The sequence below is a fragment of the Ornithorhynchus anatinus genome, chromosome 3 (assembly GCF_004115215.2).
Source record: "Ornithorhynchus anatinus isolate Pmale09 chromosome 3, mOrnAna1.pri.v4, whole genome shotgun sequence".
NCBI lineage: Eukaryota > Metazoa > Chordata > Mammalia > Monotremata > Ornithorhynchidae > Ornithorhynchus > Ornithorhynchus anatinus.
In genome coordinates, this window is record NC_041730.1 from 38,254,332 (window position 1) to 38,279,447 (window position 25,116).

Below are 25,116 nucleotides of genomic sequence, written 5' to 3' on the forward strand. Positions count from 1 at the left end.
ATGCCCAAATCAACCAAGTTCTATCTTAGGGTAGTATATATTTCCATTTATTCAGTCATATTTATTGAGCACTTACTGTTACTGTGTGCACAGCACTGTACTAAGTGCTTGGAAAGAGCAATTCAGCAACAAATAGAGAATAACCCTACCCAACAGCGGGCTCACAGTTTAGAACATTTTCAGAGCAAAAATGGAATCTAAAACTTCCAGCATGTCTCTAAAAATTTGAAAAACTCTGACCACTTTATGATCTTATAGCTCACTGAATTATTTATGGATGCCATTTTCATAAGATAATACCAACTTACAGGATACGGAGGGAAATCAGTCCCTGAAAAGTCCCTTCCTTGATTTCATAGATCTGATTATGTTGAAAGGAGCTAAAATAAGAGAAAAAAAAGATAGATGCATTTTGTTGTTTCCAAAGCAGTTTACGACAGTGACCTAGGCACTACATTGCATTTATTATGGCATGTAAGTTCAGCTCTGCAAAGCTAAATGAGGTTAAGGGGTAGCAAGAGCATGAGACCACAAGCTCATCTTGCCCCTAACCCAGTGTTTAGTACAGTGCTTCGTACAAAGTAAGAACTTAAATGCCACAATCATTATTATTATCATTTTTATTAGGAAAATAACAAATGGTTAACTTAATGCACAATTTCAGTCAAAAGCATCTGACTTTTGCCTGTTCAGACCCCTAATACTGATTTACAATTACTAAAAAAAGAGGCAGACACTAAACACAGCAGTAAAAATGGACTGGATTATTTGTCCTTATTCCCTTTACCATTTCAGGAGTCTTCTCAAATAGCCATACCCGTACCATACCAAGAGGCCCTTTAAGAGATTTCTCTCCCCTAAGCACCATAATGAAATGTATTAACCAGATGGTGAGAGAAAGGTCCAGTTTCAAAGCACTTTTAATAGAAATCTACTAATCAGTTGTGAGAGGAATTCCATGGCATTTAATTCAAGAATTCTCCCTTTAGTTTCTTCATGCCATTTAGAGAGGGAAAAATAAGAAAATTGATTTTTTTCCTCTGCCTGGAAGCAATCTCCTTCTGTACCATACCACATTTCCTAGCTATTAAGATTTCCCTATTCCCTGGCCTGTAAATGCTGCAGTGCAAATACAATAAGAAGTCAGAAAGAAGGCATGGTGAAAGTGGATACGCTTCATAATATAAAACAGATCTAATGGATGCCATTGATATATATGTAATAGGCACACCAGAAATAACAAGCCTCTAACACAAATAACAATGGCATCCTTTAGCTCTGCTTTGCATTTGAAATTTTCTCAGTTACATAGGACAGGAATCTGGCCCACCACAATATTAAGAAATCTGTGACTCATTGTCACAATTTCATTTTCAATCTGTCTCAAGAGCATATATGCCACACAGATACATAAAAACAAAACAAGAGAACTGAAGGAAGACTCAGCGAGCTAGAGGTTTATCACAACAAAAGGCTAAGATTGTGTACACAAATTTTAACTTACATTTCCTCCAAGGCACTGCAGCCATTAAAACTTGGAAGCTCCTTTATTTCATTGTATGACAAGTCTCTTAAAAAAAAGAAAAGAAAAAAAGGTGAGACAATAGGAGAATATTCTTGTTGGAGTGCTATTTTGAAAGCTGAAGCTGAAAAGCAGCATGAGATCATACTGCTATCACTTCCCAAGAAAAACAAATCAATGAGTTTTGTCCTCTCCTCTCCCGTGCCTCAACCTGCCCTTTTGAATCTATGGCAGGAAAAACACCCTGCCTCAGCCTCATCCCCTTCCTAGAAAGAGGCTTAGCACACTGAAAAAAATATTAACGTGGATAGCTGTTAAAACAATGTGGTAAAACTCAGCATCCTAATGACTAAAGGGAATCTCAACATGGCAACTTACAAGGTCCTAAGCATCTTCTGCTTCTGGCACAAATTATTGGGAATGCTGCTGATCTTGGTACCCGTCAAGGTCCTGTGTAAAAACATTTTTCAGGTGAGAAGAATCATAAGTCAATGATGGGTTTAAAACACACACACAACAAGGCTTCAGTCAGAAAGATCAATGTACATTTTTTTTTTTGGTAGACCTTGGGCTCTAAACTCCCTCTTGGAAGATTTCTATAACTAGACCAAATTGCCAGAGCCACTTTGGCTTATCTTTTTGGGTTTGATGTCTTATCTGAAAACTCTCTTGGCACCCCTGTTGTGTTTGTTAATTACATCTAGGATTACCTGTTTGACAACCTTGATTTTTTGCAGTCACTGAAGAGTAGGCAAGTAAAGGCATAGGTGGGGAACCATGCCCACAGAAACCCCCCAGATGTTTGTTTGTTTGTTGCTTTGAAAGTTCTTAGAAGTGAAAATGGTTCCAATCCACACATATGGTACAGACATGTACAAACCCAACTCTATTTTTGAGTGCCCATAATAGTAATAATAATAATGATAATGTTCTTTCTTAAGTACTTATGTGACAAGCCCTGTATTAAGTGCTGCAGTAGATACAAGACAATCAGGTCAGACCCAATCTCAATCCCACATGAGCTCACAATCAGTTTCTAGCACCCTTCTGATTGTCACACTGTCTTTCCTCCAAGATGGCTGCTCAATCACCAGTCCTGGGGAAAGCAGATATGCTTCATAATATAAAGCAGATCTAATAAATACCACAGATGTGCTTGTAACAGGAACACCATAAATAGCAGTCTGTGTCCCAGTACACATGGAAACCTTCAGCCCACAAGGAACTTGAATCAAGTAAATGATTCAATAACTCTGCAAGATTACAATGAAAAGATGCTAGGTTTCCCCTCTCCCTCTTTAGGAGTGGGTGCTCTGTTTCGGCACACTTGGCTTATAGGGCTTGGATCTTTCCCAAAGGCAGAGGGGAAATGAAAGCCCCCAGGGTGTGGAACAAGTGCCATCTGGTGACCTAAAAACAATTGTTTGGTTTAGCCCTTTGTTTTGTGTTTTCGAGGAAAATCTTGTGACCAAATATTTCCATAGAGCAAGACTTACACTTTCCTTCAGTCTTTGGGGCAGGGAAACTTGGGCTATACGAGCCTCTTGTGTGGGATATACCTAGAGACATTTCTCAGTGGCCTTATGCCACTACTTAATTGTTCAAATGGCACAATACAAATGACTCAGTGCAACTCATCACTACTACCAGAAAAATAAATTGAGCCAAATTCAGCCGTTCACAGAAGGAAACCTGGCATCACTCAATGGCCACAGACAAAAAGTCAGGAAGACTAGCCTCCAGTTTTGCATGCATGCTACAGATGCTTCTCACTACCACCATAGGTTTATGTAAGCTCCTCCTCTAGACTTTGCGCTCCTTGGGAGCAAGAAACATGTCTACCAAATCTGTTTTACTATACTCCCCCAAATGCTTAGTACAGTGCTATGCACAAAGTAAGAGTTCAATAAATCTGATTGTTTGACTGATTGGTAAGTCTTTCCCTACATTCAGCCAAGAGAAGCATGACTTGGGCCACATCCAAGAACATGGGGACTTGCACCTTTCCTGGGCCACACCATCTGGCTCTCAGCAAAGAGGGAATCCTGAGCTAGAGAGAGTTTCTGCTGTTCTCTCCCACCACCCAGTCATGTGGGTGGCACATAGGAGTGGCCAACATATTGAGCTGGCCAACATATTGAGCCCTTCCCTGGAAATAGGTTTTGTGTGGAGAGGATAAAGCACCAGGGGATTGAAGGAGATCCTTCTCCCGGTGGCTCACAAAAATGTACAAACCTGGCATGTCTCACAGAAAAGAGTCCTTTGAGTCTGTGACTTACTGATAAGTAGAACAGCCAGAGAAGTCCTAGCTGGGCAAGTAGCCAGGGATATTCAGTCAACTGTTGCTGAAAGGCAGTAGTATTCTCACTAGCAGCCTATGAGCAATGCTCCTTCAGCCCTCAATCAAGGGGTTTGACAGCAGGGACTCTAAACACCACCACCCTCAAATCCAATAAACATCCTCCTGGATCTGTGCCCGCTGATTTAAACATTTCCATGAATGATATAATCTTTTATCTCTAAGGTCACCAAAAAAACCATATGCTAATTAGAAGGTCAGTGTAGGCTGAAACTCTTTCTGTAGTGTACTTCTTTTCAAGGATGAAGTCAATGAACATGAATGAGTCTATTCAGTGGGGCATCTGAAAACATAAGTATCTCCCAGACCCAATGAAATAGGCATTTTATTTATTTGCACAATTACAAAATATGATTTAGTAAAAGGACTTCACACTTACAGGCTTTCCAAATTAAGAGTTCCAGTCAAATTGGGAAACCACTGTACCATGCTTGCACCCCGAATGACTCTAAAGAGATGAGAATTTACTTTCAATTAATTAATGTTCTTCCTCTAAATAGCATGCATAACATTATAATTCCTGCATATTTGGGGTGATAGCCTAGATTCACACATACTTGTCAAATTTATATAATCACTATACTTTTAATCTAGTCTTTCTAGTTTGATAGCAAAAGTTATACAGATTCCAAACTTAATTCTAACAGATTCACACACTTTATAACTTGAAAATAAGACATCCCACACAATACCTATCAAAGCCAATAGCAAAAAATCTATTCACAAGATAAAATGATTACTATTTCAATGTTTTTTCCTGTCAGTTCATCAGTACATCATATTTCCTTTTACAGCAAACCTTGGTTTGTTTTTTTTAAGAAAATACAAACTCTAGAGAATCCTGAGCTTGATTTATTACTCCAAAAATTTATTTAATTGAAACTAGCTAGGCTTGGTTTAGGAACACATATAGACAAACCCATTTGTTTTTTTCAATTCTGTGGTTGGGGGTTTGTTAAAATGAGACTGGAAATTATTTTGTTTTCAATGAAAACATGAACTACTTACAGTGAATGTAAATCAGATAAATTGTGAAATGCTGAGTTCCCAACAAAAGATAAAGGATTGTCATACAGGTGTCTGGAAAATAGTGAAAAAATACTAGAGCTTAAAACATGTTCCTCAAAAACTGTTAAATAATTATAAAAACCATTAAAAATACTTACATGGTTCGTAAGAGTGGATTTCCAACAAATGCTCCATCAGGAATTATAGAAATATAATTACTATGAAATCCCCTATTAAAACAAGAGAAAAGTATTTCAAATTTCAATTTTCCAATATAAAATAATTTAAAATTGTACACAATTATGATTTCATTTTCTTGTAAAACAGCTGATAATGGCAAGTTATACATCTGAAATGACAGAGGGAAAAGAAATCTAATTTTATTTTGTCTGTTTAGATTGAAAGCCTGCTGGTCACTTGTCTCATCACATTCTGTTATGATTCTAGGCTGATCAAGCACAACAAGGGCACTCAATACACATTTCCACTGGAAGTCAATGGTTCAAATTAAGACCACAGACTGCTTACAAATGCCAACATATTTAGTTGTAGCTCTAAGGAAGGAGCACTTGAACAATTCCGTGTGTTATTTCCAAGGGGGTTTTGTTTGTTTGTTTTATAATTACCTGAGTAAACAGTCTATTTGAATAAACAAACACTTGAGTAAATAGGCTTTATACAACACTTGTAACCACAATCAACAAAATTTCTTGGATGGCATTTTTCACCTCTATTATTTCAGGGAAGATATTTTCAAAGGCTGAAATGCTAGCCAATAGTTCTGCCAATCCTTAGGGTTTAAAAAGGTTTAAAAGAGTGGTAAAAGTGCCACAGCTACAATCTTTACAGATCTTTAAAATAGGGCAATACATCACTTAGATAAGATATTTCTAAACTGAAGACAGCTAATGCCATTCTGACATTCATTTTTAAGTTCTATATGCCTGGTTAAAAAAAAAAACCAACAACTTAATGCCATTTTGACACACTTAAATCTCTATAATGCTGGCTCAACTAACATCTTTAATTATGCAATTATAAAGGGTTTTTTGGTTCCCACAGGTTGTTTCCCAACCTGCTGACTCTGCATTTGATGGTTGAGCAATGATTTCCAAGTAGTAATAGTTGATGGTCATCAAGAACTCCATTTTATATTGCTAGGTAATGAGCGAAGCCAAACGCACTTAAACTTGGTTTGGGAGCCTAGGGAGTCAAGAAAGCAGCAGAGAAACAGCGTAGCTCAGTGAAAAGAGCAAGGGCTTGGGAGTCAGAGGTCATGGGTTCTAATCCCGGCTCCGCCACCTGTCAGCTGTGTGACTTTGGGCAAGTCATTTAACTTCTCGGTGTCTCAGTTACCTCATCTGTAAAATGGGGATTAAGATTGTAAGCCTCACGTGGAACAACCTGATTACACTGCATCTTCCCCAGTGCTTAGAACAGTGCTCTGTACATAGTAAGCACTTAACAAATACCAACATTATTATTATTATTATTATTAAGAAAACAAAAGAGTCACAAATACAGAAACACTTACAGCTCTTTTAGGCTCCGAAGGGCTTTAATAGCTTGAGACAACTCTCCCATATTGTTATAACTCAAGTCCCTTGAAGAAATAGAGAAACAGATTATTATGTATACCATGACAAAGTAGAGAAGGATATTGGTTAGAAGCACAGTAGAAAGGGAACCTCTATACCCCATCAGTTTATTGTAGTTTCCCAAGTGTTTTGTTCAAAGCTCTTCACACAGTAAGTACTTGATTGTTCAGATTGCATAGACTTCTTGATTAAGGTCAATATTACAAGTTTTAACCACCCCCCAAATAAAAAAGTTTTATGTTAAATTACATAGGAAGATGACCTAAGTATTCGAGGAATTCACAGTCATTTAAACTAGAACTTGCAGATGGATTTTTAAAAATCTCTGGTTTGAACAACAACAAAAAAATGTTTTGCCAGCTTTTGGGCATTTCCACACTTGTTGGCAATAAAGCAGTGAGGCATTACACAGCAGTGAGCATTGATGTTAGTAAGGTTGCCACCCCCCAGTGAACATCCTGTTCTCAGACAACCCAGAAATTCACTCTGCTGTCTTATGTCTAGAGTGAGCTCCTTAAAGTCTGGGAAGGCAGCTGCTTTGGCTTCTCTTCCTGAGCTGTCTTCAAAATGGCAGTGGCCATAACTGTGGCAGCCAAAACAGCTTTGGGCCCTCAAACCCAGACTTCCTGTTTGCTGGTTGGAGCAGGGTGGGTAAACCACCTGAGGAGCAGGGTGTGTGGCATTTTTTACCTCTATTGTTTCAGGTTAGGTATTAGCAAAGATGGCAACCCTAACCAATAGCCGTAATAATGCTGAGGGTTTACATTTTTTAGTTTTTAAAGAATACAGTTATTTAAAACATGCTCTTTTTTCTTTTTTGGTTTTGCGGGGGTTGTTTTGGTTGTTTTTTTCTTTGAGTCAAGACAATTCTTCCTGCCCCAAGATGCAAAGAATCATTTACATGTACTTAAAACAATTCAATAAATATATGTTGCTGCCACATTCTCTTGAGCCCTCTCCACTGCGACTGAGGCAAGCATCTGTGGTAACTGTTCCTTTCTCTTCAACCAATGAGGACCTCTGCTTTTGGTACACTCTGTGCTCGCCAGGCCAGTGATAAAAAAAAACACTGCCATGCGCTCTCGGCATCCCCCAAGGCTACATTGCCTCCTCCACACCATCTCTCCTCTGTGCTATCAAGAAGCAGTGTGGACTGGTGGATAGAGCTTGGTCTGGGAGTCAGAAGGATATGGGTTCTAACCCCAGCTCTGGCACTTGTTCACTGTGTGACCTTGGACAAGTCACTTCACTTCTCTGTGCCTGAGTTACCTCATCTATAAAGCTGGGGTTAAGACTGTGAATCCCATGTGGGATAGGTACTCTGTCCAACCTGATTTGCTTGTCTTCAGCCACACAAAATAAGTGCTTAATCAATACCACAATTATCATCATTATTATTATTATAATTATTAAGGAGACTCCATCACCCCCTGCCTCCACTACCCTAGTGGGAAAGAGAAAAGCACTTACCATATGAGGCCTCTACAAATCCTCAGAAAAGCTGGTGGCAGCTGTAGTGATTGCTGTGGTAAGAACTATGCCTTGGACTTGCAGTCACAAGACACCCAAAATTCTAACTCTTTTCCTCTAGGCACAGCATGTCACTGATTTTGTCTTATTTAGTGTATTTGTTTCTGCTGTGTTTCATTATTTCACTGTTCCTGATGGTCTCCAGTCCTTTCTTCCCACTTCTATTTCTAGAATATGAGCTCCCTGAGGGACAGGGACCAGGTCTAATTCTCCCCTTTGTATTCTCTCCCAGAGCTTAATACAATGGTCTGCACAAGGTAAATGCTTAATAAAGATTATTAGTACTACTACTACTAAGGGACAGTATGGTATGGTAAAGATACAATGGGATGAATATGCTCAGAGGAAAAAAAATGATTTTTTTTCCTAATAATAATTGTGGTTTTTATTAAGCACTTACTATGTACCAACCACTGCACTAAGAACTGAGGTAGATTCAAGATAATCAGGTTACCCATGGGGCTCACAGTTTAAATAGGAGGGAGCATTTAAAAACTATACCTAATACTGTTTTGGCAATTTTCATTAAAATACAATAATAATTATGGTATTTGTTAAGTGCTATGTGCCAGGCACTGTACTAACCACTTGGGTGGATACAAGCAAATTGGGCTGGACACAGTCCCTGTCCCACATGCAGCTCACAGTCTCAACCCCCATTTTACAGATGAAGTAACCGAGGCACAGTGAAGTGATTTTCCCAAGGTCACAGAGCAGACAAGCGGCATAGCCGGAATTTGAACCTATGACTTCCTGACTCCCAGCCCCATGCTCTATCCACAGTGCCATGCTGCTTTTCAGTTAGTTTCCTCAGATCAATCAATGGCATTTATTGAGTACTTTCAGTAAGTACTAAGCACTGGGAGAGTACAGTTTCCTGCCCAATATCAGTAAACATGCAGACCTTCTAATGAAAGCAACTAAATGAACAAACCAAACGAAAATGCAAAAATCAGTGGTTTCAGTTTTGCCACACCCCAATCCCACTTCTCATATAGGAACAAGATTTTTTTCAGTTGAAATTTTTTTGAAAGTGTTTATAAAATGCTAAAATACCATTCAAAACGTGTTGTCTGTCAGAAAGCTGAGAATTTAACTGACTGCAGACTTTGGCATTAACTGCAGATTCACTGTCTTATTGGGGTCGCAGATTTGAAGGACATTCAGATAAAGCAGAAATAGCCGAAGAATTACCCATTTTGGAAAGAGAAATAGCTGAATTTCAGTTTTCTGCAAGATATTTCTCAAAATTCTATGGAATTTGAAGGATAATCCATAAGCCAACATACAAATCTGGTTCTGACCCTTGGAACTCTATTTGAAATTCAGGGTCAAACAATCATCATAGTGAATCAATTTCGGTAAAACACAGGAGTGGTAGGGTCTGAGTTCAAGGTTTGGAAAGAAGAGAAAAAACTGCTCCGAACAGGGAATAGCCAAAACAGAACTGGATAAGGAGATGAACAGGTAGTTGAAGAAATTGATATAACAACAGTGATAGCTACACCATCAAGGATGGGGCTTACAGATCCTGGGGTACATGAGCAATTCATGCGTGACATAGCTCCGGCTGGGACATACAGAGGAGCGGGATGCATTATGGGGTTAGTCTGTCCATGTGTATTATTAAAAAATTGATGCTTATGCTTACATTTCCCCATCAAAAATCTGACTTTCCCCTTCTATTCACTTATTGCATGGACTGAATCCAAAAGTTGTAAACCACATAATCATCTAGACCAAACTTCTTTTCTTTGTCTCCAGTGAAAAAAAAGACCCGTGTCCTATATCTAAACCAATGAGACTATCAGAGGTAACAAGGTACTTACAGAGTTTCCAGGTTGTCTAATCCATCAAAACACTGTCGTCCTAGGGTTTTTATTTTATTATTATGAAGATGCCTGTGAAGACAAGCATTAAAACAAAAATTACATGTGTCTTGTCCAAAAATCACTGTTTCAAATGCTTTAGGCACTGTTAGTCAAATGCTTCAGGATGATTTAGCAAAATGAATTTTTGAATTATTGAAAGCTACAGAAGTCTGAGTCACTCTAATTCACCGAGGTTGAAACTTTTGTTTTTCTATTAAAAAGCCAGTGCATTTGAGGGGCGCTGGTTCCCTGAGGGAGAAAAAAAGTTTCCAAAAGATATCAAATTTAATTCCTATTCAATTATCAATTTCATTTGTTAAAAGGGTCAAAAGGACACCCTTTCCTGAAATCCTAGCTAAAGCAAATCCTCATCTTGTTAAACAGGAAACAAGGAATTAAAAAGTGCAGATACTTACAAAACAACAAGGCTTGAAAGGTTGGTAAATGCAAAGTCAGGGATGCTTGTAATTTTGTTGAGGGCCAAAGTTAAGGCCTGTAGCGTTGGAAGATTGCTCAGTGGACGAACAGGAACTTCTACCAAGCTATTGTCATCTAGCCACAGATGCCTTAGTTGAGCAAGACCTTCAAAACTATCCTCAGGGACTGAGGTAATATGATTGGCATCTAAACGCCTAAAGAAGAAATGAAAGAATAACTTTTAGCCCCAAATGAAGAAATAAGTTTGTTGTTATTCCACAATTCGTAGAGGGATTAATAATTCAACAGGCTTATCAAAATGACCCATCATAAAAAACTTCATCCCCTTCTGCTCCTTGAAAATATTTCATGCTCATATCAACTGCTAAAAGATCTTACCACTTGTACCTTTACTCTTTCAGGCAGATAATCCTACTCCTTTTTATCCCCCAAATATCTTGAAACATTTAGTTCTGTCATCAGACATGATTTTACTATGCATTTGGCTATAAAATTCCACCTCACCTCACACACTCACCAATTTGGGCATACACAAGTACATGCCCTACCCTCACCAATTCTGAAATTCCTCTATCAGACCACAACCACCTCACTGTCAATCACATTTATTGAGCACTTTCCATGTACAGAGTGTTGTACTAAGTGCTTTGGAAAGCAGCATGGCGTAGCAGATAGAGCACAGACCTGGGAATCAAAAAGTCATGAGCTCTAATCCCACCTCGCCACTTGTCTGCTGTGTGACCTTGGGCAAGTCACTTCACTTCTCTGCACCTCAGTTCCCTCATCAGTAAAATGGCGATGGAAACTTTGAGCCCCAAGTGGGGCAGGGACTGTGCCCAACCCGATTTGCTTGGATCACCCCAGGGCTTAGTACAGTGCCTGGCACATGGTAAGTGCTTAATAAATGTCATGATTATTATTACTATTATTATATAACAGAGTTGGTAGACCTATTCCCTGCCCACAACGAGCTTAGAGTCTAGAGGGAGAGACAGACGGTAATATAAACTGCTGTGGGGTTGAGGGACGGGTGGAAAAAACGGTGCAAATCCAAGTTCAAGGGTGACACAGAAGGGAGTAGCAGAAGACAAAAAGAGGGCTTAGGGAAGGCCTCTTGAAGAAGTTTTTTAATAAGGTTTGCTCTCTTTCCCATATACCCACCCACTGCAAATCTGTCCTGTTCCCCCAAAGAGATCTCATCTATCTCATCGTCAATCCCTTTCCCATGTCCTCCAGGTAGCCTGGTACTCCGTCCAACTCCCTACACAATAGATCATAGCTATCACCACATTCAAAGGATTTTAAGATCAAATCTCCTCCAAGAGCCCTTCCCCAATTAAGCCCTCTTTTCCCCAGCTCCCTCTCTCTTCTGTGTCATCTATGCACTTGGATCTGTGGCCACTGGACATCTGATATTTGCCCCAACCTGCAGCACTTATGTACATATCTTTAAATTATGTATTTTAAATTAGTTATATTAATGTCTGTCTACCCCTCTAGTCTGTAAACTCATGGTGGGTAGGGAATGGGTCTGCCAACTCTGTTAGATTTACTCTTCTAAATGATTAGTACAGTGCTCTGACCACAATAAGCACTAAATCAATACCATTGATAGGTTGATTGATAGGGAATAGTTGTCTGACAATGCAAGTCTGTTTGGTATCAGTGTGATGTGGTGTCAGGAGGAGACTTTTGCCATGTGTACATCAAAAGCCCAAGTGTACCTGTACAAAGCAGATATGGACTGAGTATATGCAACACAGGTTTTCCTTAATGGGGGGCTTTGTAAGAATGCAGCTCCTTGATGAAGGCGATCTAGATGACTTCGGAAATGTACACCACATATTTGGACAAACAGTTTTAACCACAGCTTGAATTTTTCCATACCACAGATTTGTGAAAAAAGACCTGGAGATATTTTTTTCTACTTGTGCGAGGAGGACATTAAGCTAATTATGATGCCTTTTAATAAGCTGGTTTTGATTATCATTCCTCATTTGTAGCAAAGGAATGATCTCATTAGATAAACCTCTATAAGTACTACTGAAACATGTTAGAACTCTGTATCACGTTAGCAAAAGAGGCGGAAAGTACATCAACTACCTTTATCAGGAGGCTAACAGGCCAAAAGAATTAGGTGTAACATACTACAGCAAAACATATTTTTAATTCCTTTCATTTATTTAGGATTAGACTTTGTCATGGCTTTCCTCCCCAAATTAACAGTAGCAATTTGGGTTATGTACAAAATGACTCATTTGTCTTTCAAGAATAGGGAAAAGGCATTTGTAACAATAATTTAATTTTCTACCCCACCTAAGTTATCATATTTCAAAAGATTTCTTTGATGTTTTTTTCCAAAGCATTTTGGGAATAACTTCTAGTTGCATATATATTAACCAGCTCCAAACTTTAGAACCAACCCTATGGCTTCCAAGTCATATTTGGAGATTCTGGGAACCAAAGACAGCTCTCAAGCATGGGCACCTACTTGGCTGAGGCCAAAACCCTTGTGTACTGGAAACCATGACAGTGTTGGCTTTAACTTCCCCTCCACAATTCTGGGGGCAGGAAGTAGCTGGTTCGCTCCACTCCTTTCATTCGGAAAAGGCCAAAATGGAGCCAAGATGGAGGCTCCACTCCCTGGAAGACACAGCCCTACCCATTCTGAGGACCAGTACGGCTCCACGGTCTTCACCGGATAGCAGGGCAAGCTGGAGCTGCTTTTAAGCACCTCCAGTGCCCATGGAGTTGACTTGTCTCCTTATCCAGAGGTGAACTTCTACCTTACATCTACCAAAACTCACACACACACACACACACACACACACACACACACGCACTTCAGCAAGTAGCACTGGCTCCAAGGCAGGCCAGCCAAACCAGGCCACTCATTGTGAATGAGTGCCAGGAAAATGGGCAAGAACAGACTCCATATCAGGGGTCAAATGCATTGAGAGAAGGGTAGCATTGGCCTGCACACTGGGTATAGATAAGTTGAGGTCCTGTGTCAGGTGCTACATGTACTTATCAAAGTTCTTGCAGTGCTAGAGAACAGGAAAGCTCACCCCCATCATGCACCAAGGCTGGAACAGGAGGAGAGAGTGAGAGTGAGAGAGACGGTGATAGCAAGCACATATGGACCTCTGAAACTCTGGCACACACCCTCCCCTCTTCCCAAATGACAATGACAATTCTCTTTCTCTCTCTCCTTTCCCCACATTTTCCTATCCCTCTCCCTCTCTCTATGCCCCACTAGAAAATAGCAATATGAACAGAGAACTCACTTTAAATTCTTTTTATTATGATGATTTCATAAATACACCTCCACGAAGAAGTGGCATTAATATGTATTTAAGTTATCTGATTGGCTCTTCCAGAGGATTGATTTTGTTTGGCTGTTTTGGACCCCTGGCCTAAAACAAGCAGTTTCAAAGGTGCTGGTGCAAGCCTTATTACACAATACTAATACTATCGAGTGAACAAATAGAATAGTTTCACTTGATAAATCTAGAAAGAGAAATTTATCATACTAGATCTCAAGTATTTGAGGGTTTCGTATTATTAGTCTGAGGATTCTCTCAGAAATTTCCACTTGATGTGGGTGATAAAAGAATGGAAATTTGTTCATTCTCGATTCAGTCATTTTTTCTAGTTATGAATAAACATGGCAAAAGATGTGACAGGGAAAAGGTTGACTTTTCACTACAGTGGTTATTTTAGATTACTTTCAGATTTTCTATCTCTTGCCCCCATTAGCAAAGGTACCCAAGACTAGTTTATCTCTTGCTGACCTCATTCGCTCCCACTGCTTCAACTATCATCTTTATGCAGATGACACCCAAATCCACATCTCCTCCCCTATTCTCTCCTCCTCCCTTCAGGCTCGTATCTCCTCCTGCCTCCAGGGCATCTCCCCTGGATGTCTGTCTGCCACCTAAAACTCAACATGTCCAAAACTGAGCTCCTTATCTTCCCTCCCAAACCCTGTCCTCTCCCTGACTTCCCTGTCACTGTGGATGGCACGACCATCCTTCCCGTCTCAAAGGCCCACAACCTTGGTGTCGTCCTTGACTCAGGCTCTCTCATTCACCCCACACATCCAATCCATCACCAAAGCCTGCCGGTCTCACCTTTACAATATCGCCAAAATCCGCCCTTTCCTCTCTATCCAAATTGCTATCATGCTGGTACAAGCTCTCATAATATCCCGACTGGATTACTGTGTCAGCCTCCTCTCTGATCTCCCTTCCTCCTGTCTCTCCCCACTCCAGTCTATTCTTCATTACGGTCTCCGGATCATCTTCCTACAGAAAAGCTCTGGGCATGTCACTTCCCTCCTTAAAAACCTCCAGTGGTCGTCTATCAACCTCCACACGAAATAAAAACTCCTCACTCTTGGCTTCAAAGCTCTCCATAACCTTGCCCCCTCCTACCTCACCTTCCTTCTCTCTTTCTACTGCCCACCCCATACACTCCGTTCCTCTGCCGCTCATCTCCTCACTGTCCCCCATTCCCGCCAATCCCGCCGTCGACCCTGGCCGACGTCCTACCGCTGTCCTGGAATGCCCTCCTTCCTCCTCTCCACCAAACTCTCTTCCCCTTTTCGAAGCCCTACTGAGAGCTCACCTCCTCCAAGAGGCCTTCCCAGACTGAGCTCCCTCCTTTTCCCTCTGCTCTCCCTCCATCCCCTGCTCCTCCCCCTTCCCCCTTCACCTCCCCTCAGCTGAACCTCCTTTCCCTCAGCTCCCCCTGCCCTTCCCTCCTCACCCCACCCTCTGCTCCTTCTCCTCCCCCTCCCCTCAGCGCTGTGCTCATTTGTATATATTTTTTATTGCCCTATTTATTTTGGTAATGAGGTGTACATCCCCTGATTCTATTTATCATGATAATGTTATCTTGTTTTTGTTTCATTCTGTTTTGCTCTGTCCTCTGTCTCTCCCGATTAGACTGTGAGCCCGTCATTGGGCAGGGATTGTCTCTACCTGTTGCCGAACTGTACATTCCAAGCGCTTAGTACAGTGCTCTGCACAAAGTAAACGCTCAATAAATTCTACTGAATGAATGAATGATTGGTGCTAAGCACAGTAGCTTATATCCATGAAGCAAAGATGGTGATAAAAACAAATGGTTCCTTTAGGATACCACTTCTACAAAGAGACCGCTTAAAATCATTTTCCAAAGAGAGTTGTAAATTACTAAAATCAACTAGTGAAATGAGGTTTAAATATTGGATTAACGTCTCTCTAGACTACAAGGCCCTCGTGGGGAGGGAACAGGTCTACTAACTCGATTAAAATGTACTCTCTCAAGTGCTTAGGACAGAACACAGTAAGCACTTGATAAATATGAAAGATTGATTCATTTTCCCCTGGACAATGGCATTGACAAAAACCTGCAAAATTCAGTTCAACAATTCCATCAAAAAGAGTCGGTCCATTGAATTTATGACGCTGCATAATTGAGTTTTGACCTAGTATACTATTAAAGCTAACTACTGTACTGGAAAGGAATTTCAAAATTCCCGATTTACGGTTATCAAAAATTGTTTTCAATACACACCCACACAACCCTCCTCCCTACGTACACACATGGTATTTAGCTGCAATATATACAATAAAAAATGGTCATCTCTTGTTAAAGGGCTATACTCTAAGGCACTACAGTTCTTATGTCTCAACAGATACACAGGTGTCAGTAATGCCATGAGGTAACATGTATGCACGCCCTTATTTGCACATAGTTTTAGTTTACATGGAGATCAACATTTCATCAGAGAAATGAAATGTTTTTAAAAGAAGGCAGCTTCCTCAGAAATCAGTTAAAAGACTCGTGCCTCTTTTTTCCTCATCCAGTTACACACCTCTGAGAAGATCAAAAGGATTATTTTCCAGGGGAACAAGCACACTAGATTGATTCCTTCAAACATTCATTTTCTTTTGAGATGAAGGGTTGAAATGGGAGTGCAGTAGCCGGTGTATCAAAGGAGACATGCAGTGAGCATAATCTTTAAATTGAATCATCTGTGCCTTGAATGGAATTTCTTTAACCTTTTGTCTGTTTTCAAGATCTGACCAAAACTGCCAATCACGACCACTGAATTACTCTCATACCCAATGGAAAATAGGATGCTTGGCAATAATAATAATCATGATAATGATTATTATTACTATTATTATTGTCATTACTATTATTGTATCTTTAATGGTATTTATTAAGTGCTTACTATCTGCCAGGAACTGCTCTAAGCACTGGGGTAGATACAAGTTAATCAGTTTGGACACAGTCCCTGACCCACATAGGGTTTACAGTCAAAGTAGGAGGGAGAACAGATACTGAATCCCCATTTTCAGATGAGGGAACTGAGGCACAGAGAAGTTAAGTGGCTTGCCCAAGGTCACACTGCAGATAAATAGGCAAGTGGCAGAGCTGGGATTAGAAACCAGGTCCTCTGACTTCCAAGCCTGTGCTCTTTCCACTAAACAATGCTGCTTCTCTTTGAATGATGCTTATTTGAATGATGTCAAAGAATCACCGTCTAGAAGAGGAGGATCTCAATAAGAGGACCTTTGATTTTCCCAAAGAAGAAGTGAAAATTGTCCAAATAGGACCCTAAATTGTCTCCTCTGTTCCCATATTTCCCATTCCTATATCCCCCAACTGGGAACAGCTTGGTTCTTGCTATAAAACTCCATCCCCACTGAAAATAGAGCCCCTACAAATGTTTCACAGATCTGCCCCTTTCCATGTCCCTTCAGGGTGAATTAGGATGGGTAGGGAAAGAAGGAAGAGATGGAGGGCTGGGCCCCACAATTCCTTTAAGTATTGCAGGAAAAGTGAAGACTTCTCAGCTCCTGAATTTGAGCTGCTAACCTTAAATGAAGTGGTGGGGATAAGTGTTGCAGGTAAGAGACATCTGTGTCTCCTTCACCACAGGACTGAAAGCCTTCCATGGGCTAGAAATTTCAGGTCCAATCACTGACATTAAAGCACCAAACCAATCAGGAAGAGGGTTTGGATAACCAACAAATTAGTTCAGACTCACTTCTTGGTGGTGGGAATAATGGAAGGGACTAGGGAGATCAACCAATCCAATCAACCAGTGGTATTCATTGAGTGCTTACTGTGTGCAGAGCACTGTGCTAAACACTTGGAAGAGTACAATAAAACTGAGTTGGTAGACACATTCCCTGCCCACAGTGAGCTAATAGTAGCGGGGGGGGGGGTGGCGGGAGGATAACTGCTTACATGTGGCTCCGTCCTCCCCACCAAAATCTGAAACTTCTTCAACTCCTGAGGAAAGAGCACCCATGGAAAACCAGAAGACTGCCCGAATCCTGTGCATTCCAGTCCTGCAGGCCAGGGCCATACTGAACTCATGTACCGTCAGAGTTCTAACAACCTCCATTCTCTTTGGTCCCAGCGGGCTCAGTTGAAAGAGCACAGGTTTGGGAGTCAGGGGTCATGGATTCAAATCCTGGTTCCTCCACTTGTCAGTTGTGTGACTTTGGGCAAGTCACTTTGGGACTATCTCTATCTGTTGCCGACTTGTTCATCCCAAGCGCTTAGTACATTGCTCTGCACATAGTAAGTGCTCAATAAATACTATTGAATGAATGAATAAATACTATTGAGTGAACTTTACTTCTCTCTGCCTCAGTTACCTCATCTGTAAAATGGGGATTAAGACTGTGAGCCCTAAGTGGGACAACCTGATTATGTTGTATCCCCCCAGCGCTTAGAACAGTGCTTGGCACATAGTAAGCACTTAAAAAATATTATCATTATTATTATTATCTGGCCTCCTACACTTTTTAAAAATGGTATTTAAGTGCTTTCAACAAGCAGCATGGTATAGTGGATAAAATACAGACCTGGGAGTCAGAAGGGTCATGGGTTCTAATCCCAGCTCCATCACAGTGACACAGCAGACAAGCGGCAGAGCCGGAATTAGAACCCAGGTCCTTCTGACTCCCAAGCCTGTACTCTATCCACTAGGCCACACTGCCAGTGGACTACCTCTTTTTCAATATCTTTTGGATCAGTGTTCCTCACCAGTCCTGATGGATTGCCTTTCCCATCAAGTTCATTCAAGTCCTAAAATCTGCAGGGAGAGCCAGAAAAAAGCTAAGGGAAGATCCTCAGATTACAATCTCTGCAAATCCTGGGCAGGAGAAGAGGGTCTCCTCTTCTACCCTCCAAGTCACCCCAGGCAAAACATTTTCAGCTTGTTTGGGTTTCTACTCAGCATGGCCATCTGAAGCTTTGATCAAATGCCAATTTGCATGTAAGCACTGTGCAGAGCCAAGTTAAATATGATCGCTGCCCTCTTGAAGTTTATAATCCAAAGTAGACAACCCAGAACGGGATAGACTAAAATACACATGAATAACATTAACATTTTGTTCAAACAAAGGGGTAAGTGACTATTGAGAGAAGGTTAGTGGAATGGAGGTGAAATGGAGAGGATCTTAACTACTGCCCATATTGATGGGTGGAATAAGGGAAACATTCTTTTCCACTTAGCTGGAAAGGAAGAGGTGCGATTTCAGCATCTATTAGGTTGGAGAGAGTGTATTGTTTGGTCCCCATTATTTCAAAATAATACAAAACTTTTTTTAGATTTTTCACAATTTCTGTGGTTTAGCTGGAGGCTGACTGAATTGCTGATACTGATAAAGGTAATCAGCACCAAGAATACAGGCCAACTTGGGTCAAATACAGTGTGAAATGAACTTTGGTCTTTTAAGTACTACTTAAAAACCACAAGGAAATCACTCATACAGTTTAGGTTAGAGATCAGATTTTAAAATAGGAGTCAAGCACTGATAAGATTGTTTTACATAACAACGGAATTTCAATTGTACCTAAGTTCACAACTACACCCACTTTACTAACAAGATTACTAACATTTCCCTCCAGAAACAGGCACTTTGGAAATAATGTTCTGCTGTGTATAGGAAGACATTCCAACCCTTTATTTAAAAATGGCATACTCAACTTCAAAAATTTTGAAAATATCAAAGTGGTTAAAGACAAAAATGCAGTAAGGACACAGCAGTAAGGACAAAGAATTGTTTTCTTTGTTCATTTTGTGGGGAAAAAAAAAATCTTGATTTTGAAAAAAAGTCCTATTTAATTAAGTAAGTCACTCTTAGATTTAGTTCTGTCATTCCTACCCATTACTATTATTATAACATCAAAATTGAAGAACTACTTACAAAGACTGCAAAGAGCCCAGATCTCTGATGGCTTCACTAGGAACGGTTTTCAGTTGATTGTTCTGGAGAGTTCTGTAGAGAAATCTTTTGTTAGTAAACCAGACCTTTACCATAATACCAACTGGAAATTTCCAGAGGTTTTTGTGTTTTTTTTTTGCAAGAACAAGATTTCAACAAAGCAAATACTTGAGGAATAAACAAAACCATGTAAGGTTTTTGAAGGCAGGGGTCAGGTTATGTAACTATTGCCCTCTCCCAAGTCCCTAGTAAGGTGTTCTCTGCACAAAAGGTACTACATAAATACCACGATTGATTGATAAGGATTGGATATTGAAAACAAAAACTAAAATCAGCATTAGTAGTACTAGTCAGCATTGCCATTATAGTAGTAGCAGCAACATTTCCTGAGAACCTATTTGGTGCACTACACGAAACACTGAAGAAATACAGAATAAAAAATGATATGCTCCTTGCCCAAAGGAACTTACACTCCCAACAGGAAGACACACATAAAAATACTCACGACTCTAGTGATCAAAGTAAATGACACCCACAGGTTAGAAATGAGGAGGGTGTAAATAAATTCTTAAATGCTAGAGAACTGATGGCATGTTACGCTTAGGGTGCTGGCAAATCAGATGGGGGAAGCTTGACAGACAAGATGGAAGTTTAAAAGGATTTTAAATGTGGGGAGAGCTGTGGCCTCTCTGATACGGGGAGGGAGTTCCAGACCAGAGGATCAGACTAAGTGGAGGAGAAGGGGGGGAGAGTAGAGAACAAGGTACAACTAGAAGATCGTTTGAATGGAGTTGGGGAATAGCGGGTTAATTGTGGTACTTGTTAAGCGCTTACTATTTGTGCTATGTAGTACCTCAATTTAACCTGCTGTTAGCTTGTATCTAACCCAACGCTTAGAATTGTGTCTGGCACATAGTAAAGCACTTTACAAATACCATTAAAATAAAACAAGCAAACCAACAAATGCAAACATCATCCCATTAATAAAACCATCACCACCACCACCACTGCCTCCAAGTGTTTACTAATCATAAGACACTCTGTTAGGCATAATAATTAGGTTGGCAGTAGAAGATATTGTTAACAGTGATCAGTAAAAAGAAACACACTAACAGGTACTTTTGGGTAATTAACCAATAGGCCTGAACCTGTCATGACTCTGTAAGTAAATCAGTCCCATACAGAATGAAATCTCTCTGGACAGTTGGGATGCTGTTTAGTCGCGAATCAAAAATCCTTTCTTAGGCACTTTCAGTGGTTCATATTAACTTTAGAAGTTTGTTGATTTGTATTCTTAAATCCTCACTGACTTGGAAGAAACAGAAAACAACCAGATGAAAAGAACAGACTTTCAAACATTTGTGTATTCCAGAGCCACTCTCCTTTGGAATTATTGGCCTGTAACCAATATCCTAAAAAGCAAACAAAAGTAGTAGCCCCAGGGTAGTGCCTAGAATATTTTCTCCACTAAATATGCTTTTGATTTTATACATTAGCCATACAGTACATTGTAACATTTCATTATACTCCCAGTGGGGTCAGGTTTTCACTGGCCACAATTATGTAGAATAGACTGGGAAAGACTCTCAAGACACAATATTGTTTGAACTCACTCCCAACCCCCTAAATCTTCCCCTCTCCCTCTCCACCTAATGGAGCCATGTGTAGTTTTTCAGTAACAGCTCACTAATTGTGGAAAGAAACCCGACGTAATTAGCACTGAAATTCAGAACTTCGACAACTTACAGAACTTTGAGTTCCTTCAGCCCAGACAAGGCCCTTGGATGGATAAAAGAAAGATCATTGCCAGCCAGTCGTCTGGAAAAAACAAAAGAATAACTTAAACATAATGTTTAAATATTTTACCTAGGAGGAAGAGGATACATCATTCCATTTACTCAGGAATTTTAAAACAACAAAAGCTTTCAAGTCACTTATTTTGATTTCTGTACTCCTAAACCACAGAAACTCATTATTAGTGTGTTTGATGTATCAATAATATTAAATCTTTTCCTTTCCTCTGCTCCCTTCCCCACCTCTCCCACAGCATGTATTTTTACCATGCGATTTGAATAGAACAGTATTGGGGAATTAAGAAACACTCCTCCAAAGATGCACTACTGTCTGGATAGAATAATAATAATAATAATAATAATGGTATTTGTTAAGTGCTTACGATGTGCCGAGCACTGTTCTAAGCACTGAGCACTGTTCTAAGCGACAGAAAGTGAGGCAATGTCAGAAGTAGTAGTTAGTGTTCACACAAAGTTGGTCAAAGGTGAATATCATAGCATGAGTTTTCTTTAATGGGATACTTTACAGGAGTGTAAACCCCCAGGTTATAAAACCAAGTGTGTGCCTTTCAGTTAGACAACATTACATTTCCATAGTGCAAAGTTGAATTTAGAAGAACAGTTAAGCAGCTACTTGGAAGCAGAACTGTAGAAAGTACATTGGGCTTTGTTTTGGAGATTTTTCCAGAACCTCTACATCCAGTACTTCCACTCCTGAAAATCCTGGCATTTGGGGACACACCCTAGACCTTGAACAACTTCAAAGTCTCCAGGCTTATATGGTTGGAGCTTGGAACATTAATCTCTATCTCCCAATGTACATATTCTAAGCCCCAGGACGACCTAGAGGTTTAAGTCTTCTCCCCTCCCTGCAACCTCCTTACTTTCACAATCACTAGGTCATAAAAATATAGAGACATTCCTTCAAATCCCAAAGCTTAAAAATCCAGTTTTGGGCCCCCTGCCAAGTTGCTCTTCTTGTTCATCCTTAATGTTTGATTTACAGTATCTATACATAGTTGAGTGCTTGGCTAGAAACTTTATACTCTAACCATCGCTCAGTACAGTGCACTGAACACTAAGTGCTCAAAGCAATTGATTGATTCACTGATATACTCAGGAGTTGCTGCTCAGATTTGCTGCCCATTGAGAAACTATCCTCTCCAATGACAGGTCCAGTCTTTCTCCACATCTTGCTCTGGATCTACCTCATCCTTCCAAGGCCTAGTGAGCACGATAACATTTAAGGCTGGCAAGTCTCAAATTTAGTTTTGAATGTCCTGTTAAAATGTTTTCTTAAAAAAACAAAAAACAAACTATCCTCCAGGGGCAAGTGGAAGTCCCACTGGGCTCCTGATACTTTCTTTTAAGCCAACACCAAAAGATATTACTACAGCTCTGATGCTCACTATGCCAGAGACCACAGTTAAGAAGCCAAAATTAGCAAAAGAGAAAGCCACGTTTCAAAGAATCAGAGCTAGAAGGAGCTCATCTGGTCTAGATCCCACCTCCTCACAGCTGAATGATCATATAGAACAAAAGGATGTTTATTCTCTTTAAAAACATCAGCAAGGGTGAAGGGCCCACTGTCTCTCCTAGGACCCTGTTTCAGTGTTTCCTTACGAAAGGGAGGAACTCCTGTGTATATCCAACCAAATCCCTTCATCTGGGGTTTAGGCCCATCTCCTCTCATCTGTTTTCAGGGGAAATGAGGAATGACTCAAGCAGAACAAGTGGTAACCACCACCTTCCTTTCTGCCACCACCGGCCCCTTCTCCGAACATGCTCTGTGTGTGCCAGACTATGGAGTTGGGGTTTTTTTAATGGTTTTATTAGGCACTTACTATATGCCAGGCACTGTACTAAGCACTGGGGTAGAAAGAAACTAATCAGGTTGAACAAAGTCCATGTCTCACATGGGGCTCACAGTCTTAATCCCCACTTTACAAATGAGTTAACTGGAGGCACAGAGAAGTCAAGTGATTTGCCAAAGGTCACACAGCAGACAAGGGGCAAAACTGGGATTAGACCCCAGGTCCTTCTGACTCCCAAGCCCACGTTTTATCCACTAGGCCATGCTGCTTCTCTATAGGTTGTTGCTGAGTGACCACAACGATGCTTCCCTGGGAACCAGCCCTGGCTCTCCTCCACATTATCAGGGAGCTTCCATCCCATCCTGCCTTAGATCATGTCTAATTCCCACTTCTGCCTACTCTCCCCATACTTGGTACAGTTTTCTGCACAGATAAAAGCAATTCATAAATATTACCACTATTAGTGACTGGTCAGAGTCCTTCCTATAAAAACCGACCATAGACTTAAGACATGATCCTGAGAGGCAGCTTCTCTTCTTTAGACTAAACAACCCCCAATTTCTTTAACTTCATAGGTTCTATTTTCCAATCCCTTAAATAACTGAGACTTTATACCCTCTCCAGTTCCATGCATCGTTTAAAAAAAATGCACCAAAACTAGACAGTTTAAAATGGATCTGATCAGTGCAGTGTATGGTAGAAGGATGACTGCTCAGTTTTGAGGCATACTTACAAAAAAAAATCAACATGGGACTGGATTTAATTGAGAGAAATAAACTGGCATTATGCTGCAGATGAATATTCTGCTTCTAGTCAATTAGGACCTGAGGGTCTTTTCCCACTCTGTCTAGCCAGCCTGTCTCCACCTTGAACAGGTTTGTTTTTTTTTTGTTACAACTTTGTGATTGTTCCCCACTGAATTTCATCCAGTTTTTTTGGGTCCATTTTCAATTTCACTGGGTCACTTTCAATTTTATTTTCTCTTTCAAAGAGCTGGCAACCACACTCTAATATCATCTACGACATTTATGAGACTGTCCTCAACACCTTCACCCAGTCACCTTGAGAACTGCTGTCTAAACCTGATCCCTGGACATGATGTGCCCTATCCTCCCATTCCTCCAGCCCCAGTGATGGGCAGGGAATTTGTCTGTTTATAGTTCCATTGTACTCTTCCTAGCTCTTAGTACAGTGCTCTGCACAATAAGTGCTCAATAAATATAACTGACTGAGCCATTGATGATAAACAACTCTTTTGCTGTGGCCCTGGAGGCAATGTTCCTTTCTTCAAAATCTGAACAGAAACAGACTGTGAGCCCTGTGAGAGACATGGACTGTGTTCAATTTGATTAGATACCATCATCATTATTATTAAAACTGAGCCATAAGGTGAGTTTCTTTGGAATTACTCTGATTCTTTTTCTTAATACTATTTTAAACAAATCCACATCTTTGATGGGTTTTTTGCTGTTCAGTTCAATCCTCAGTGTGCTAATAATCCCAATCCTGGATTTTAATAATAGTAACGGGGTTGATGTTCAAAATTCCTGGAAATCCTCAGTTATCAGACATTTTTAAATGTTTCATGCAGATCAAAATAGCTGTTTTCTTCTTTCCCAAATTACAAGTAATTATACTTTTACAACCTTAAGATAATTCATATTCCATTTTATATTAGGACTGCCACAAAATGTAAAAATGAAACTTCACAACATGATATACCCCTAAAGGCAGACCCAGCAGCACAGTGATCCAAGGAACTAATTGCTGGGAAAGGTAGAAAGGCAATGTGCTTCTTTGATTTTTTCATTTCTCACCAGGGTACATAGATTCCCCTTGGCATTGAAAACATGCCTCTGTAAATTCCCCCACGGCTAGTGAGTTGCTATAATAAAATCCTTGTGGGAGAACAAGAGAACTCTGTGGAAGGCTGAATTCAATAAC

At 40.3% G+C, this 25,116-nt stretch overlaps 1 protein-coding gene across 1 annotated transcript in view; it reads right to left on the minus strand.

The window, feature by feature from the left end:
- LGR4 (leucine rich repeat containing G protein-coupled receptor 4) overlaps positions 1 to 25,116 on the minus strand; it is a 97,372-nt gene that overhangs the window by 7,889 nt on the left and 64,367 nt on the right. Inside the window, exons 3-13 of the mRNA XM_029060317.2 lie at positions 21,312 to 21,383; positions 19,548 to 19,619; positions 10,305 to 10,520; positions 9,847 to 9,918; positions 6,424 to 6,492; positions 5,048 to 5,119; positions 4,890 to 4,961; positions 4,261 to 4,329; positions 1,901 to 1,972; positions 1,505 to 1,570; positions 309 to 380 (exon numbers count right to left, since the gene is read on the minus strand). Of these exons, the coding sequence (XP_028916150.1) occupies positions 309 to 380; positions 1,505 to 1,570; positions 1,901 to 1,972; positions 4,261 to 4,329; positions 4,890 to 4,961; positions 5,048 to 5,119; positions 6,424 to 6,492; positions 9,847 to 9,918; positions 10,305 to 10,520; positions 19,548 to 19,619; positions 21,312 to 21,383 (924 nt within the window). The remainder of the gene's footprint in view (positions 1 to 308; positions 381 to 1,504; positions 1,571 to 1,900; positions 1,973 to 4,260; positions 4,330 to 4,889; positions 4,962 to 5,047; positions 5,120 to 6,423; positions 6,493 to 9,846; positions 9,919 to 10,304; positions 10,521 to 19,547; positions 19,620 to 21,311; positions 21,384 to 25,116) is intronic.